The sequence below is a fragment of the Bolinopsis microptera genome, chromosome 6 (genome assembly GCF_026151205.1).
Source record: "Bolinopsis microptera isolate Bmic1 chromosome 6, MBARI_Bmic_1.0, whole genome shotgun sequence".
Classification (NCBI taxonomy): Eukaryota; Metazoa; Ctenophora; class Tentaculata; order Lobata; family Bolinopsidae; genus Bolinopsis; species Bolinopsis microptera.
The window spans coordinates 16806852-16825281 of NC_087077.1; the positions used below are offsets into that span (position 1 = coordinate 16806852).

The following is an 18430-nucleotide window of genomic DNA, read 5'->3' on the forward strand; positions in this document are numbered from 1 at the left end:
TCTATGCAACGTCTATGCAACGTCTATGCAACGTCTATGCAACGTCCCTGCACAGTACCATATGAACACCGGCTACTAGCCGGCTACTAGCCGGCTACTAGCCGGCTAGTAGCCACTTTTGTAATAACAGCTCCTCAACTTCACATTACCAACCGGCTACTAACCGGCACTTGAAAAGTGGTCACTAGCCGGCTACTAACCGGCTACTAGCCGGCTAGTGACCACAAAGTGGCTACTAACCGGCTACTAAGCGGTCACTAGCCGGCTATTAGCCGAGCTCTAAAGCAGACCTACTAGTAGCCGGTTCCAAACCGGCTACTAGCCGGCACTTAGAAAGCGGTCACTAGCCGGCTACTAACCGGCTACTAACCGGCTAGTAACCACCAAGTGGCTACTAACCGGCTACTAACCGGTCACCGCTTTTCAAGTGCCGGCTAGTAGCCGGTTTAGAACCGGCTACTAATAGGTCTGCTTTAGAGCTCGGCTAATAGCCGGCTAGTGACCGCTTAGTAGCCGGTTAGTAGCCACTTTGTGGTCACTAGCCGGCTAGTAGCCGGTTAGTAGCCGGCTAGTGACCACTTTTCAAGTGCCGGTTAGTAGCCGGTTGTTAATGTGAAGTTGAGGAGCTGTTATTACAAAAGTGGCTACTAGCCGGCTAGTAGCCGGCTAGTAGCCGGTGTTCATATGGTACTGTGCAGGGACGTTGCATAGACGTTGCATAGACGTTGCATAGACTGACCGTGCAGGGAGTGTGCATAGAGTGTTCATTGTGCAGGGACGTTGCATAGACGTTGCATAGACGGTTCTTTTGTTGTTGCACGGACGTTGCATAGACGTTGCATAGACTGTCCGGAGCTAAACGACCAACTTCCCCGTAAATCTAAAAATCAAGTTAAAACATTTTTGATGCTAGTAAGTTTAATGATTGTGTAGTAAAGTAGGGATGTAGTAACGTGGGATGATCTCCGATCAACTAAAAGGGGCCTCCGGGGCCCGGGCTCCGGGACGATTTAGCGCCTGCAGGGAGCAAGTTATTACACGTTACATAATCTAAAGTAAATATATATATTGCTGGTCGTAAATCTAAAAATCAAGTTACAAATTTTTGATGCTAGTAATGATTGTGTAGTAAAGTAGGGATGTAGTAACGTGGGATGATCTCCGATCAACTAAAAGGGGCCTCCGGGTTCCGGGACGATTTAATCTATCCTATCAGCCGAGGAGTAGAGAGTTCAAAGGGGAGAGCGGCTAGAAACGTGAAGACAAATCAGGGAGCTCAAGTAGCTATAGGTTAGGTTCAAATGGCCTTGGATTTAGCGTGCCTAGTAGCGCGGCAGCTAGGAAAACAGATAGGTTTACCACACAACTAACTTTAGGCTAAGTTCTAACGGCCCTGAGGTAAGCGGTTGACTAGCTATTATATGCTAAATCAACTGATAGCAACACTTTTATAGCGGGAGTTTCTACAAGGAGCAGGGTGAACAGAAGTAAACGACTTAAGTAACTAAGTATAACTGAACTTAGGGTAGTTGAACAAAACTCGCAGTCCTTAAAATCACCCGAAACTCTGCTCTTCCAAACCACATCTCCTCCAAAATAAAACTTGCCGAAACACAATTGCCGCGGCCCGCGTCCAAGACTTCCCCGCTGCCCGCTTACTGCGCTACCGGTCACATGGGACCACGTGTAGCGTGTCCGAGGTCACGTGACCAGCACTGCCTTACTCTAGGACGGCGGGAAAGACAAGGCCTGAGGCCGGTGATGAATACTAAAAAATGTTCAAATATCTACAGCCCCGTTAAAAGGAAAGATAAGGGAAGATAAACCTAGAGCGGACTGATAAAATGTGTGTAAGAGTCACGAGATAGTGTAATCAAATTGTCCCAACTGGGCTCACGGACAAGGTTAAAACTTAAAAACTGCTGAAATTCTGATTGACTAAACTAATAATTGAGCGATTGTTTTTAACTTTTTAAAACATTTAGTCTCACGTATAATATGTTTTAACAGTATAATGGGTCAACTAACACTAGTTTCTAGAATAAAATATTATCAATCAAAGATATAATACCTTCCATTCTCATGCACACTTTAGCATTCATATTGATCTCCCGTCCATTAAATGGCCTTACTCTCACTGCAACCTTTACAGCCTCTCCTTCTGCCATGATGACTTCTTCCTTTGTTGTACAATGTTAGATAGTATAAAAATATATAATAGTTTACAGAATTGAAGTTATTAAGATTTGTCTCCGACGTTAAAAATTAAAGTTGATACTCTTGCAGAAAATGCTGGAAGATAACTCAAAAACTAGTCGATAAATGGTATAAAATCAGTTTCTAAAAAATGTATGATTGAAAATTTATCAATAGCATCAGTTATAATGCACAAATTAATTATTTCTTTGGATCAAATTGATTAAGATATCTATCACATCGTTCTTCTGGCATTTATATCTCTATCTTAAAATTTTAGTTCAAACAGAGGGACAATTGACAGCATCCACACTAACACCTTTCTAATCAACGATCAGGTAAATTCGAATGTAATCTGACAAAGAGAATTATAACAAGGTTTCGACTGTACACAGTCTCAACTAACTGGGCTAGCTTTGCTATCAAAATATTTCTTCATCCATCCACAAGTTGTATTTTCCTGCTGATTCACCTTCTGATGGGAGATAATCTTCGGAATTTTCTGATTGAGCGTAGGTCGGCTCTCAAGAAGAACTTTGACATCATTATTTTTAGTTTTATATCTGTCCATCCAGGTTTTGTACTGCGCTATGTTCTCATCAGCAAGAGGCTCATGTGCTAGAGTATTGGAAGATAACACCACTTGATCGTGTGTTGAGGACTCCCCTGCTACAAGCTCTTTCATCTGATTCAATATCTTTTGACTGCTCTTTGCATTGAGAATAGAGTCTATGTTCTGGTTAGGATAAAGTCTTGCAGCAAGCATGACACCCTCCTCAATAGAACTATCCAGGTACATTGCACGCAGGAGATCAGCGCGGCTTGCTGGCAAGTGCTTCTGCATGAACCGGGACCACGCCCTTGAAATGTAATACTGAGCGATCTTGGCGTTACATGTGATGGCTGTGGTGAAGCACTTCTCTGCATCAGCATAATGCTTGTTGGTGTATTCTTGATACCATACTGGTGGTGAACCAAACTTATCCGGGAAATGATTACCCAATCATGGGGATCCAGTTCAAGTGCTTGTTGGTAGTCTGCCAGAGCAAAGCTGAGGTAACCGATCATTCTGAAACTGTCGCCTCTGTTCATGTAAAATCCTTTCTCGTTTCTCTCACGTTTTATGGCTTGATCTAAGAGAGAGATTGCCTCTTCAAAGTAACTCTTGGAATAACATTCCACAGCAAAGTCATTATATGTTAACACAAGTTGCCTCAATGCGTCAATATGTGTCTTACTATCCTCCCCCACTTTGGTAAGAGCCTTCATGAAATCATCAATAGCCTCATCATACTGCCCTTGCTGCCGAAGAAGTGTTCCCCTAAAAACAGTGTACTCTGCGATAGTAGGGTTTGTATCAATAGACACAGTTATTTTATTAATTGCCTCCGCTAGATTTCCACTTAGAGCTTGATTAACTGCAACTGACCTGCAGTCCTCAGCAGATTTATTCAACTCTTCCACAATATTGGAAGCTTGGAGGTTATCAGGGTCTAACTCTAGCGCTTTATGGACATCATAGAAACACTTTGTGATATGACCAAATAACTTGTTGAGTCTGGCTCTTAAAACATAAAGCTCAGCTTTCTCGTTATCTTTAAGTAATTCTTCCACAAGTTCCAAACATGCTTTGTGCTGTTTCAAGGCATAAAGATAAGCTATTTTCCGGCATTGATATGAAAACTTGTTTGGGCTGTAGTGCAAAGCAAAGTTGATTTGAACTAAAGTACCCTCATAGTCATGTTCATCATACAGGATCTGACTGTAGAGGTAGTGAATGTAAGCCAGTCTCTCTTCCCACTCATCTGAACTATCTGGTGAAAGATAGATTGCATGATTATAGTTTATAATAGACTCTTTGAAGTCACATAGCTGCAAACAGCATTCCCCTCTGAGCATGTAATAATTGGCATTATCACTTTTCATTTGTATGGCTCTACTCAATTTGGCATTTGCTTCTAGAAATTGGTTGAGTTTCATTATTTCACAGGCTTCCGCAACAAGTCTAGCTGCTTTCTGGGTCTTAATCTGCTTCAGTCTGTTATCTGAGTTATCAGTGTTAGCATGAAACTGTTCTGCCTCATTGACCTCAGCTTTGGGCGTAAGAGGCCGATCTGTTAAAAAAGCTGTCCCATCATCAACTTCTTCCTCTTGGTCATTGTACGAAACTGATAGCTCAGAAAACTGTCCACCAGCACTCTCCAGCGCTCGGCGTAAATAATCATTTATCTCTAGTTCATCCATACAGTGTCTACATGAGAATTAAACTCGTTCAGAACATGATCCTATCTGAAAATATGTACAGCTAGGCTTAGATAGTTACCACATTTATACAACTTCAATAGTGCACTGACTCTCGTACAGCATCTCTCACGATAATATCATGATCATAAATTCACATGCCCCTCTAATTTAATATAACAAATTGGTTTTTTAGTGGTTAAAATATATCTGTCTCAGACATCTTTGCAAGGATAATTAATTGTTAATTAATCGAATATTTCTAAAAATAACATCAATAACTGAACTGCTGTTAATTTGAAGTTAAAGTTGACTCACTTAAAAATGCTTTTTATGTATATTACACATGGGTTCAGCCGGGTTGAGGGAGATTAACTTTCACTTGAATATCATATTACTCTAAGTCTCACATACATCTGTCAAGGACATATTGTGATTGATTGATCTAATGATATATTTGATAATATTGTGATTGAGTAATCTAATGATATCATTGATAATACATTCTAACAATTAACTTATACAGGATGATATCTGTATCTGGAATCAGTGTGTATCATTTGTAAAAGACCATTGTAACCAACTGACATTAACATCCTCTCGTTATAAAGATGGCACAAACTCCAATACCACACCTAACAGTGGGACAGTCGGTGAGAGAATGGAGGAGGAGATACCTGGCTGCTACAGCGACGCTGACTGAGGCTCAGAAGAAGAGCATGATACCAGCTCATGTATTCAGCAGCTATGTTCTCTTAGCCGAAACTGCGATCAAAGAAGATACCCTAGAAAAAGCACTTAGTCTTTTAGAAGAATTGATAGATGGGACAGTGGGAAGAGTGTCAAGTGTGAATGAGTTTTGGGACCTGAAGCCGGCATCAAGATCATATACAGACATAGTCAGTTATTTCTTCTTACTGCAAAGCGAAGCAGATATAGCCAAAATAACACCTGACATGCTACTGCTGAAGTACCTGAAAGTCATACCAGATGGAGAGCAAATCTATGATGACAATGCTGACAAATTCAAAGCGGACATGGATGCAGCAGCAGTGGTGGACATTTTCAAGATTGCGAAAGATAAATTGACTACCCTAAAGAAAAGCACAAGTACACCTCAAATCATCAAGAAAGAGAAAGAAGATTTTGATGTATTTGTTGCAGATGAAATGCCAAGATGGGCAGAAGAACTGAGAGAGGGTTTGCACAATGTTCAAGGGATGCTGGGAATGTTTCAAGAAGAGGACGACCAAAACAATGATGGTGAGGACAAACAGATTGTTATGTACAACAAACCCAACTCACAAGCTGATGGATATAATGGCAAAGACAGAAAATGTTGGATATGCCTAGAAAACGGTCACTATGCCAACCGATGCAGCAAAAGAAAATGTGTTCGTTGTGGCAAAGAAGGAAATCATGAGAAAAAATGCTATGTTAAATTGACCGAAAACAATAGCTCCAATAGCTCTAGCTCCAGCTCCAGAGGATATAATAGCCCCAGCCCCAGCTTGAGAAGGTCGAATAGCTCAAGTTCCAGAAGTTCTAGTAGCCCCAACTACTTCAAGTTGCCAAAGAAGAACAATTTATGACTATATGGCATCATCTCAGTGAACAATGTTGAGAAGGACGTGGACATACTATTTGACAGCGGAGCAGGGATATCAGTGATGAGTAAGGAACTGTTTCCTGAATTAGTATCCACCAAGTCCCATAAGGTTTATGGGATTGGAGGTGTTGAATATGCTGGAGAACCAGTTGAATGCAGGATTCTTATCAGTTCAACTTGGGAGACAAAGCATCTGGTCAAACCTCTGCCAATTCCTGACAGGGAGAATTTGTTGATTTTGGGCAGAGACTTTTTGCAACATTTTGGAACCACTGAATTTGACTGGACAAATCAGAGAGTGAGAATTGGAGAAGACTGGGTTTTCATGGTCTCCGAAGATCATACCAAAGATATCACCAGTATCATCAACAGATGTAAGATTGGTCAAGACCTGGCTGAAAATCAGAAAGAAAGCATCAAATTGTTGTTAGAAGATTTTTGCCAAGTTTTTGTCAAAAACAGCAAAGCTCCAAAGTTGTGCACCACTGAACTTCATCGTATCTTTAGTAGAGACGACCGTGTTAGTAAAGACAAGGTACGTAGAATTCCTGACAAATGGAAAAATGAAGTTAATCAACAAGTGATTGAGATGTTAAATAATGGAATTATCCGCCCTTCTAAATCTCCATACAATAGTAACCCTCTTCTCGTCACTAAACAGGACAATACTAAACGATTTGTCATAGATTTCCGTAATTTGAATAAGAATACGATCCAAGATTCTTATCCCCTGCCTGACGTGAATGATATGATTGATGCTTGTTTGAACTGTAACTACTTTACCCAACTAGACCTCGCTTCAGGTTACTGGAGGTACATGAAGATGATAAAAAGAAAACTTCATTCAGCGTGCCTAATGGTAAATATGAATTCAATCGTATGCCTTTTGGACTTAAAAATAGCCAAGCAACTTTCCAAAGGAATATGGATAAAATGATCAATGATCTTAAAGAGAGAGATATTGATGGAGTTGGAGCATTTAGTGATAATGTTTTCATATTTTCAGAAACATTCGAAGAACACCTCTATGCACTAACTGCAGTGTTAGAAGAGGTAGATGTTAACTTTAAATGGATCACTATGCAATGAAACACACCAGTTGTTACAAGTAATTATCAAACCCCACAGACAACATGTTTGTGGTACATTCTGAAATAGAACACAATTAGTATATATTATATCGACTATCATAAATATATAAACCAAAAATATAGCAGTTCACAATCTCCCGTTCTTTCTTAAAAAGGCTTTGAAAGATTTAAAATATTAAATATAAAATAAAGGTGTCACAAGAAAGACTATAATCTTTCTAAATATAACTTCCCTCTTTGTGGATACATGCACAACATGTAATAGAAAATCGTTTTAAACGAGCACATTATATAAATCACAAATACCAATATATTCACTCTTTTAAACGAGCACATTATATAAATCACAAATACCAATATATTCACTCTTTTAATTTCTTTAAGTTTCAAATTATTAAGATTATTAAAATCCTTCACACACAATATTAAAAACTTTGAATACAATGTTTATTATTGGAATACAATTCTAAACAGTTCATTGTCAAATTCTCCTGACGACAATACCTCCCGTAGCAGTGAAGTTGGAGCTCCAGCTTTAGTCAAACAATCTGCAAGCTGTTTCTTTGTTGAAATCCAACGAACTGTCATTTCACTATTGTTCACTCGCTGTCTCAGGCAAGCTATTGGTATCCTCAATCCCTTGTCATCAACATTTTTCGAGGTTTGGATAGCATCATGTAGAGACTTGCAATCAGTCATTACAATGACATCAAGTTTTCCAGATAACATGATCTCACTCAGCTGAGCTTGGATCAACTCACATGTTTCCACTGCTTCGATCATTGCCCAACTCTCCGCTGCTAAAGTACTTTTACATACTCTCCGGATTTTTCTACTCTGCCATGTAATGGGGCAAGATTTTCCTGTAAGCGAAACAATGAAAATTATGAAGCCTCCCTGAGAGCTACCATCCTTCAAGTTTCCATACGATGCATCACAGAAAACCACTAAGACTGACTCAGGCAACAGTAGTTTCTTAAACCTGAGTGTCAGAGGATTCTTTTCTAAGAACTTTACTGTTTTGTTTACCATTTTCAAATCTGCGATGGTCCCTTCAGTCACAGAATTACTAGCAAAACATGTAGCATAAGCTACATCTGGCCGTGTCTGTGTTGATACCCACAACAACTGTCCGCACACAGTTCTCAGTTGTTGCTTTTCTTTCTCGTTGATTGGGAGCGTATTTCGATTCACTCGGGTGGGGTCGATCTCTATTCTTGAAATCTGGTCTGCATACCCCAGTTGTGATACCAGAATTCCAGATTGTGTTTGCTTTACATCAAGACCAGTATAAGCAAATTCAACTTCGACCTCCGTACTTAGACGAAACTTCTTCTTCAGTTCCCCAATAACTTCCCTTTCAAACTTCTTGCTTCCACTGAACATCAGATCGTCAACATGCACAGCAATGATACCCTCGAGTTTTCCTTCATCATACCAGAACATGAATGACTCATCATATGACGATACCACAACATTTAACTTCACTAGAGTATCACGAAGCTCAACATACCACATTCTAGGTCCGTCTACTAACCCGTAAATACATTTGTTCAGTTTCCAGATTTTCCTCGTTTCAGCTTCCTTCGGAGGAATAATGAAGACATCTCTTGAAATCTTCTTGCCTTGCAAGAAGGCAGCCTGAACATCGATGTGTTGTAACTTCCAACTTTCTGTTGCAACTATTGTAAGGAGCAGTCTTATAGAGTCCCTGTTACATGTTGGGGAGTCCTTTCGTATGTTGCTACTATTTTCTTGATAACCAAGTGCCACTAAACGAGCTTTAACAGAACCTTCTGCTTTCTTTGTAATTACCCAACGAACACCAACATTGGACTGTTCGTTTGCATCAACTTCCACGTAAACCTTGTTTACTTTGAACTTCTCAAGCTCTGCTAGCTTGGCATCTACAACTGCTTGGTCATACATACTCACACTGGACAGCAACACCTCTTCTTCTGTTTCTGGTGACAGGTCATCTCTCCAATTCACAGCAAGCTCATACCAATCCACACATTGGATGCTCTCCTCACCATCAAGTTGAATATTTACACAGTTTTTGTAACTGCCAGTTGATTTTCCCGCACGGCTATGGATATAAGCTTTATGCCAGATCTCACCATCCTCCTCTGGATACTTTGGAAGAAACTCCACGTGACTTCTTGCTTTAGGAAGTCCTGATTTGTGCTGAGGTCTGATTGTTGCTGTTGTCTCACTTTGAGGCAGTGTTTCTGTTTCCGGTACAGAAACTGCTGTTTCCATAGAGCAAGATGGTTGATCCTCTAGGAAATTTCTCTGCGTCTCTAATGGGGATTTTGGTGAACTTGATACAATACTCGGGTTAGGTTGCCCAACAACTGACTCTGAGGTAATGGGATATCCTGTTGTTGTATCCCTGGTTAGATGACATGCACTGCACTTATAATACTGATTTCCATGCTTTAAAATATATAAATGAGTAATGTCTCTCCCCAGTATAACACCTGGCCCACTCCATTTTGCAGATCCTTTTCTCTTGTACATCACCTTTTCACCGTTGCTATAATACTCATCATTGCTTGTCCGAACTTGGCTTTGCAGAGCTCTACGTATCTTGTTGCTACTTTCACACTTTGCAAATGCTTGCCTTGCACTGTGCATTGCATTAACATTATCAGCCACGGTTTTACTCACCGTTGTTTCTTCTAAAGCTGGCAGTCTATCATCGATGACATTCGGAAGTGAAGGGTTACGGCCCATTGTCAACTGATTTGCAGAAAACCCACCAAACATCTGCATGGAGTTTTTCGCACTTAGTGCCCAACACAATGCAACCTCCCAGTTGCATTTTGAATCTTCCTTCGTTTTTACCATCATCTCTGTCAGCATCTTATGATGACGTTCTACAATCCCATTGCTCCAAGGGCTCTCGGCAGCTGAATTTTGCACATCCACATTGAATCTTTGACACATCTCAGTAAACTCCTCATTGGCGAACTCTCCACCATTATCAGCCATGAATTTCTTTGGATTTCCAAAGATGGATATCCATCCAGAGCAAATTCCTTGGATGATTGTCTCTTTCTTCTTATTGTAGATTATTCTAGCTGCTGAATATCTTGTCACCGAATCAATCATATGCAAGATATACACATTAGGAGTGCCAGGAACATTCTTAAGGTCCATTGCAACACATTCGTTGAACACCTTTCCTCTTGGGAGACCCACCACTGGTCTTGACTTGGGTTTCTTGTACATCAGACATATTTTACAACTGCTGGATACCTCATCAATTGCTTTCATGTATTCTGGTCTCTTAAATCCTGCAGTTTTCAGCAATGTTTTCAGTTTATCACTAGGAGGGTGTGAGAATTGTTTGTGGATTTTTTCCACTTTCCTCCTAATCTCCTTTTCGTCAGTACCAAACAAACCTTCTTCGCTGATTGTCATCACCAGATGTGGGGTCTTTCGATCTGGCGGCCCAATGGTCATGCGTCTTTTATTACAAAGAGGAACGCAATAGTGCTTTGATTTAGTTTCAAACAAATCAACACAATCTCCACTGAATCTCATTGTATCATTTGTGAAATCCAACACAGCACCAGCTCTCTTTAACGATGCTTTACTGAGAAGCAACGGCAGTTCTTTCTCAACAATGTTTGCTTCTATCCGAACATCTGTCTTTCCTATTCGCCCAGGGATGATAGTCTTTTCTGTGGAAATGACTTCGAGTCCATCCCCAAATCTAAAAGGCGTCGAGCAAGGTTCACTAACCATCATTTTCAGTTGTTTTTCTTCCAGAGTTTCTCTGTAGTGATTCACCCAGTTCCTACCAACAACTGTCTTTGTACATCCGGAATCAATAACTGCACATGCTAATGACTCATATACAAGAGAACCAAGGTTCGTATCACTCATCAGGCACTCTTCAGGAATCTCAACAACATCTTCAGATTCAGACACCACCATGAATGTTAAGAATGCACCCTCTGCTTCCATGGCCGTAACATTCTCAGCACCATCTTGTGCGAAATACTGTGCATTATCTGTTTAACTTGAAGAAGCTCTGTTCTTGCTTGTGCACCATCTTGCAATATGGTTTTTATCGCCACAAGCATAGCATCCAGTATACGCACTCTTTTGTCGATTATACGGATGATGATGATTCCCACGTCCTCTTGACATCCTTCTGTAGTTTCCTCGTCCACCTCTTGGGGTTGAGTTGTATGTATAGTTACATTCCTCATGTTCCACCTTCACTGATATTGACGCAGGCGGTGTGGAAAGGTTCGATTGGACGGAGAAGATTTTCCCGATTGTTTCACACATATCTTTATAAGTAAGATCCTTTACAGTTGCCAAAGCGAGATCATATTTTTCTGACGGAAGGTTAGCGCTGTTAAGGAATCTGTAGGCCAGGACTGCTTCAGGAAGAGTGATTTTGTGTCTCCTGAGATCCGCTAGCAACTTCTCAAACTCAGATATGTAACTCTGTAGAGACAACCCTTCTGGTCTCACATATTTTTCAAACTTACCGTAAACTCGGTAACAGGTTTGAGCTGAGTCCTCTAAATAGATTTTGTCAAGATGACTTAAAATCTTTGCTATTGCATCCTCTGCAATTAGGACATCTTTCCCCAATGATCGTACTGTATCCTTTATCTTCCCTTGTTTCAATTCTAAGAGCAACGCAGTTCCTTGTCTCTTTTTCTCTAAACCCGTGAACTCTTGCCACAGCTGCAGGTCTAACTTCCAATTGCAGTAGTCCTGATCCTCACTGTATGCCGGTGGGGCTTTGTAATTACTAGTTACTCTAACTGTCTCTGGGGGTGCCATTGCGTCCTTCTCTGCTACCACTTGTTAACTTTAAATGGATCACTATGCAATGAAACACACCAGTTGTTACAAGTAATTATCAAACCCCACAGACAACATGTTTGTGGTACATTCTGAAATAGAACACAATTAGTATATATTATATCGACTATCATAAATATATAAACCAAAAATATAGCAGTTCACAGTAGAGAGGTACAACCTGTCATTGAAACCCGAGAAGTGTGAATTTGGATTCAAAGAAATAGACTTCTTAGGATTTCATATCAGACACAATGAAGTGTTACCCAGAAAAGACAATGTTCAAAAGTTGATTGACTTCCCGATCCCTCAAACTAAAAAGCAGGTTCAAAGACTTTTAGGTATTGGTAACTTCAACAGACGTTTTGTCCCCAAATATGCAGAGATAACAAAACCTTTAACCATGATTCTATCAGATAAAGAGAAGTTTGTCTGGGGTAATAAGCAGCAACAAGCTCTAGATCAATTGATAGACAGTCTCACCAAAGCACCAGCACTAGGGTTACCAGATTTCTCAAAATGTTTCTACATTCAATCAGATGCATCAGAAATCTCAGTGGGAGGAGTCTTGTTTCAGAAAGATGATAAAGGCCGGAATATCACGCTAGGATATCATTCCAAAACCCTACAGAAATGTCAGAGAAACTGGAAGGTAACAGAATTGGAGCTATTTGCTATCAAAGAGTGCTCAAGAAAGTGGGATGTGTATTGCTCAGGCAAAGTAATATTTATTACTGACCACTGCACGAGCCGTTGAAATTCATCCGTAATCACCAAGACAACAGAGGAAAGATTGTTAGATGGTTGTTAGAGCTTGAATCAATTGATTACACTATTGAGTACATCAAAGGAGAAGATAACGAGATTGCTGATGCCCTAAGTAGAGTAGAAATCAGATAAAATCCTGTAAGCACAGAAGCGGATGGAGACGAGTATATCTATCATACTGATGATAAAACTGACTCAAAATACTGTGATATTGAAAAGATTAAAAAGTTTCAAAAGGAGGATAAAGCACTGCGATTTGTAGTGAAAAAGCTTGAAGAACAAAAGAAAATAAATAAAGGTCCGTTCAGGAACATCAGGTTTCTCCACATTGAAGATGATGTACTGAAAAGAGGAGAAAGAATTGTCATCCCAGAAAAGCTACAAAGAGAAGTTGTAGATGAACTGCATGGACAATATCACTCAGGAGCAGAAAACACAGTGATTATGGTGAAGTCAAGATTTTGGTGGAGACGGATGACGAGCCAAATCGAAAACTGGGTACGTGACTGCCAATCCTGTGCTGCCTGTAAAAGACAAAAAACTCCTAAAGCGGAACTAATAATTACACCTGCAGTTCCAAATCCAAGAGAATCGATCAGCATAGACGTGGCAAGTATGCCAATATCCCCACGAGGAAAGTGCTGTTTCCTTTTAATTGTAGACTTAGCTACAAGATTCATCTCAGTAGCAGCACTCAGTAATCAGAAAGCTGAAACTCTGAAACAGGCATTGTGGGACAAGTGGCTGTCTATATTTAGCATCCCAATAAAGCTGAGATCAGATCAAGGAGCAAACGTCAACGGCAATGTGATCAATAATTTATGCGATTACTTGGGAATTGCCAAAGAGAAATCTTCCCCATATCACCCAGAGGGAAATGGTCTAGCTGAAAGATCAATCGGATCTGTTAAATCCTTAGTTAGTGTAATATGCGAAAGCAGGAAGATATCCGTACATGATTGGGATCTTATCATCTACGAAGCAGTATTGGCCCACAACAATACAGTGAATAAATCTTTGAAATATTCACCATTCCTTTGTATGTTTGCTGACCATGCTCAATTACCTGTTGATAATTACATGGGTTTAAAAGAACATGACAAACAGAAGTTGAGTGGGAAGATCATCATGCAGAATGCTGGCATCAACTTACAGGAAGCAAAAATCCAGTATAAAGAGCAGCATGACAAAAAAGCTGTTATAAACACATACTCAGTTAATCAAGAGGTGATGATGAAACGTAACTACGGAGCCAATCCTAAAATAGCTGCCAACTGGAAAAGAGGACCGTACACAATTGACAAAAAGATGGGACCTTTAACCTATGCTATTAAAGGACCTAAAGGTGGTATAAAAGTCTATCATCACAACAATCTAATGCCAATACATGAACAACACGAAGCATCTAAAACCGCAAGCTATAATATGACAACGGAGCCCCAAGAAGAATTGATTGAATCTACTCCTACTATGCCTCAAATTAACTCTGAGCAGAACTTAGACGAAGATTTAGCATCTCGAGCAGATCCCAGTGAAGTATCACCTTTAACTAGAGCTCTGAAATTGCCTTTCAACAAAGTACAAGTGGATATGACTGCATTTAGAAACAAGGTTATGAATATTCCACAAGAAGATATGGCAGCTTTTAGTGAAAACATCTCGCACCCTACTTCTCCGACTATTCAACACTCTGCTTCTCCGACTATTCAACACCCTACTTCTCCAACTACTCAACACCCCGCTTCTCCGACTATTCAACACGCTGCTTCTCCAACTACTCCACAACCTACTTCAGAAAGTACAGTTCGCTCGTCAGGTAGAATTGTGTGTAAACCAACTTTTTATGGAGTTGATGAACAAAAACAAACTGATTTCTATGATGAGAGATAAATTTAAAGTTGTATCAACTTTTAACTAATATTTATTAGATGCATTTAATGACAACTTTGATACATTTTTAACCTGATTTTAAATTTATATTGAGCTTTCAGACTTACGTGATGTTTTATAAAACTTACGTGGCATAGAAATAACGGTTTTTCTACAGCTAGATTTTAGATCTTACGCATAAGAAAAGTACATTTTTTTAGCATTTAAAGCCGCGCATCAAAAACGCGCATTTTATCATGCGACTTTATCGCTAAATATTTTTTTTAAGGGGGAGTAATGTCAAGGACATATTGTGATTGATTGATCTAATGATATATTTGATAATATTGTGATTGAGTAATCTAATGATATCATTGATAATACATTCTAACAATTAACTTATACAGGATGATATCTGTATCTGGAATCAGTGTGTATCATTTGTAAAAGACCATTGTAACCAACTGACACATCCGCTCTATATGTCACACAGGTTAGGTCGAGACATGTCCTGGACACGCTCAACAGCTTGGAGTTGGCTCTTTTTTATAAAAGTGTATTTGGACGTGTTAGTGCTTTAGTGGCCATGTGTGATCTTACAATCTACATCCATTACCAGACAACAAGAAGCAGACTATTATTTATTGAAACAGTAAAGCAAATAATACCTTAGGCTTAGTTATCGCACCTAGCACTCAACAGCCAAGGCACTATGGTATTATATTTTTTCTGGTTTCGGATGAGACAATGTGTAATGTGATATGTGCGCTGATACAATAAATGTATATTATGCTTAATGCACAAAGTATATTCTAACACTGCACCACCAAATATAATAAGAATGTTCACTGTTTCAAACTTAAACGCACCTAGAAGAGAACCTCAGTTCTTTGCAGTACCATTTAACCGTTTATGTAATTCAGACAAGAGCATTTCTTATATTGGGCCTAAGTTATATAACAGAACGGTCAACTTTATTAACAAGGACATAAAATATGTCACGACTTGCCTACAAGACAAATTCTTAAATTCATTCAAGTCTACAGTCAACAAGCATGTGCTCACTGCACAAGCACTTAACCCGGATGACAAGGACTGGAACAACTCAAATTTCGTACTTTTAGAAACTTAAATAATTTGGTACAATATACGCTGATAGCGACGAGCAACAAAACTTTTACCTCAGAACGAAATATGACTATCTTGGAGCATTTTTACAATGCTATCGCTACCGCGCAATTTCACTGTCATATACAAAGATAAGAATATCACTGCGCATTATTCATACCCTGTGTAGCTGTTCTAAATTTATGTCAAAAGATAAGAGTTATTTAGAAATTCTTTTAATAGAACTATTTAAATTTTCTAATAGCGTAATCATATTTTAGACATTATTCGTATTTTATACATTGTGTGCATATATTTATATTTGATTGTAATTAAAGACGTTAAGGCGTTAGTGCCGAGTAATGCCTCTGGGTAGTGCTCCTCAATCAATCAATCAATCAATCAATGTGTAATATATAGTGCGCAACTGTTATTTGTTTTGAAACATCCTGCCAGCCAGTCTGAGGTGACTCACAGTCTGTCCTCATAATCCTTTGGTAACCCTTGCAGGAAATATCGGTTACCACAACAAATATTATTAAGTTGTGGCATTCTTTCTATAAGTTTTTCACAATCACTATGTTCCTAGAAATATTTCCTTTACCCTCAAGAGTTTTTGTCCATATTATATTGTGTTTGCAAAGGTATGTTACGATACAATAATATTTTCCGGGAATTATATTCAATGAAATAATTTTTGGTCAATGTTCTCGTTGTTCCAATTTTCACTTAACAGGTTAACTGCTAACTAACCTTATGCCTAACACATTACATACGTATTATGTTATTTCCTCATCTTTGCCTTTGTTCATAAGAGGGCCTCTATTATATATTTGTATCATCTTCTCGCACAATTCCTTAAGTGGGGTAAATAATCGTCATGTGAATGTTTGCAGTTTTCCAGACATTGATTGGGGTGTCTAGTGGTTAACTTTATGTCTAGTGGTAAACTTATGTCTAGTGGTCTAAGTTTTTATATCTAAGTTTTAGGGAAGTTTTTTTTGCTAACAATGTTACGTCAGCAGACGAGTGGGTTAAGAAGTGCTTGAGAAAGTGGATTCCTGGAAACCAATTTTTCCACGGTTCATGCTACCCTGATCATTATGAGCCTAACATATTTTTTTCTAAATCGAAATTATTGCGAAACCTTTGATATTGAGATAGCTGCCCTTTAGCTTTGTTACGTCACTGCAACTTACCATTTATTGTACTTGATACCGACTGTAACATTGAACATATAAAATACAAATGGTTTTTTAAACTAATTCATTTTCAAATGAAAAATGAATAAAACATGCAACATACTTAATAAAATTTTTTTAATCCAATTCTATTATTTAACAAATTACTGAATATTTGCAAAAAGTCTTTGTCTAATCTTTTTAAATAATCAAATCACCATTAAACATTATGTTACAGTTAAAATTAGCTGCTTTTTGCGACGCGCGGTGTATGACTAAAACATAAAACGAAACTCACTAAAGCTAGTCATTTTTGCCTAAAAGTTTGACAACGAAACACAGGATCGGCTGAAACTAGCTTTAGATTTTCGATTGTATGTTATAAACGCTACCATTTGTAGCCATTCGTGCATGTGAACTTTAATTTGGTGGTCGGTCAACCGTTGCCAAAAACAATCGCTGCATTTCGCAAGTCATTATGCAAATTAAATTACATGTGCTCATGCTCGTATGCTTAGCTTGGCTTACATAATGAGGCAAATTGCAGCAATTTCATTGGACGAGAGCTGCAACGAAAAATTGCAACAAAATTGTATTTTACTTAGGTTTACAACCTACCAGGACGCGCGCCGAGTTAGACGGTCTATGGAACAGATATTTTACGAGTATCACCCGTTAACACGCGTGCTTGTAGCGCGATGCACTACTGGGTCGCGCGCGCATCAAATAATGCTTCTCGCAACCACACTTCGGTAGATCGGCGAGATGCACCACTGTGCCTCACCGAGCTGCGAAGGATTGACATCGTGAATCAACACGCGTGCTTGCAATTGCCTATTGTTGATTGTTAATAGACTAGCTCAGAGCGCTACTTAGCTTCGTAGCTGGTAGCACTTGCCTCGAGAAGAAAGCGGCGCGCGTTCGAAGAAATTTAGACGAGTAATATCTGGCCGTCAACACGCGTGCGTACGTTTGTATTTGTCCAAAATATCGATCATAGATCATGGCTACAAATACAAAATAGCACGTTTCGGCGGCGCGCGCTTCGAGCGCGAAAAGTGGCATGCAACGTATGTCAACGAAAACCTAGTTTCAGCCCCCTGTCAAAACTATAAACGTTGGTATTGTGTTCGCACGACTCACGCGTACATTGATTCACGATGTCAATCCTTCGCAGCTCGGTGAGGCACAGTGGTGCATCTCGCCGATCTACCGAAGGATTGATGCATAACAACAAGACACGCGCTTAAGACGCGCATTTTCTGAGTGATGTTAACGATAGCTTTAAATTCACTGATGTCATTATTATTCAGCGTGACCGGTAATAGTTTAAAAATCAGAAGGAGAAAACACATGTTTAAATTACTAAAAAAGGAGTATCACTTTACAGGATTGAATTCAAATATAGTCATAATAGATAAGAGAGGAATTTGTTTCCCTTTGAATCAATCAAACTAGATGAATTGTTGTAAATACTTAGATCAAACTATCAATCTACAGGCTATCGTCAAACATGTTGCAAGGCGTCATCT

The 18430-nt window shown here is 39.3% G+C and overlaps 2 protein-coding genes across 6 annotated transcripts in view; both read right to left on the minus strand.

The window, feature by feature from the left end:
* Nucleotides 1-18430, minus strand: part of LOC134817235 (kinesin-like protein KIF28P) — a 159961-nt gene that overhangs the window by 104246 nt on the left and 37285 nt on the right. For all 5 annotated transcript variants that reach the window (XM_063826370.1, XM_063826373.1, XM_063826371.1 and 2 more), the window contains exon 2: nucleotides 2072-2180. In XM_063826370.1, coding sequence (XP_063682440.1) covers nucleotides 2072-2168 — 97 coding nt within the window. In that variant the 5' untranslated portion in view covers nucleotides 2169-2180. The remainder of the gene's footprint in view (nucleotides 1-2071; nucleotides 2181-18430) is intronic.
* LOC134817048 (tetratricopeptide repeat protein 16-like) lies at nucleotides 2324-4492 on the minus strand. Its single transcript, XM_063826127.1, is given in 2 exon segments — nucleotides 2324-3150; nucleotides 3153-4492. Coding segments are annotated over 2 exon segments (1845 nt in total). The 5' UTR covers nucleotides 4441-4492; the 3' UTR covers nucleotides 2324-2593.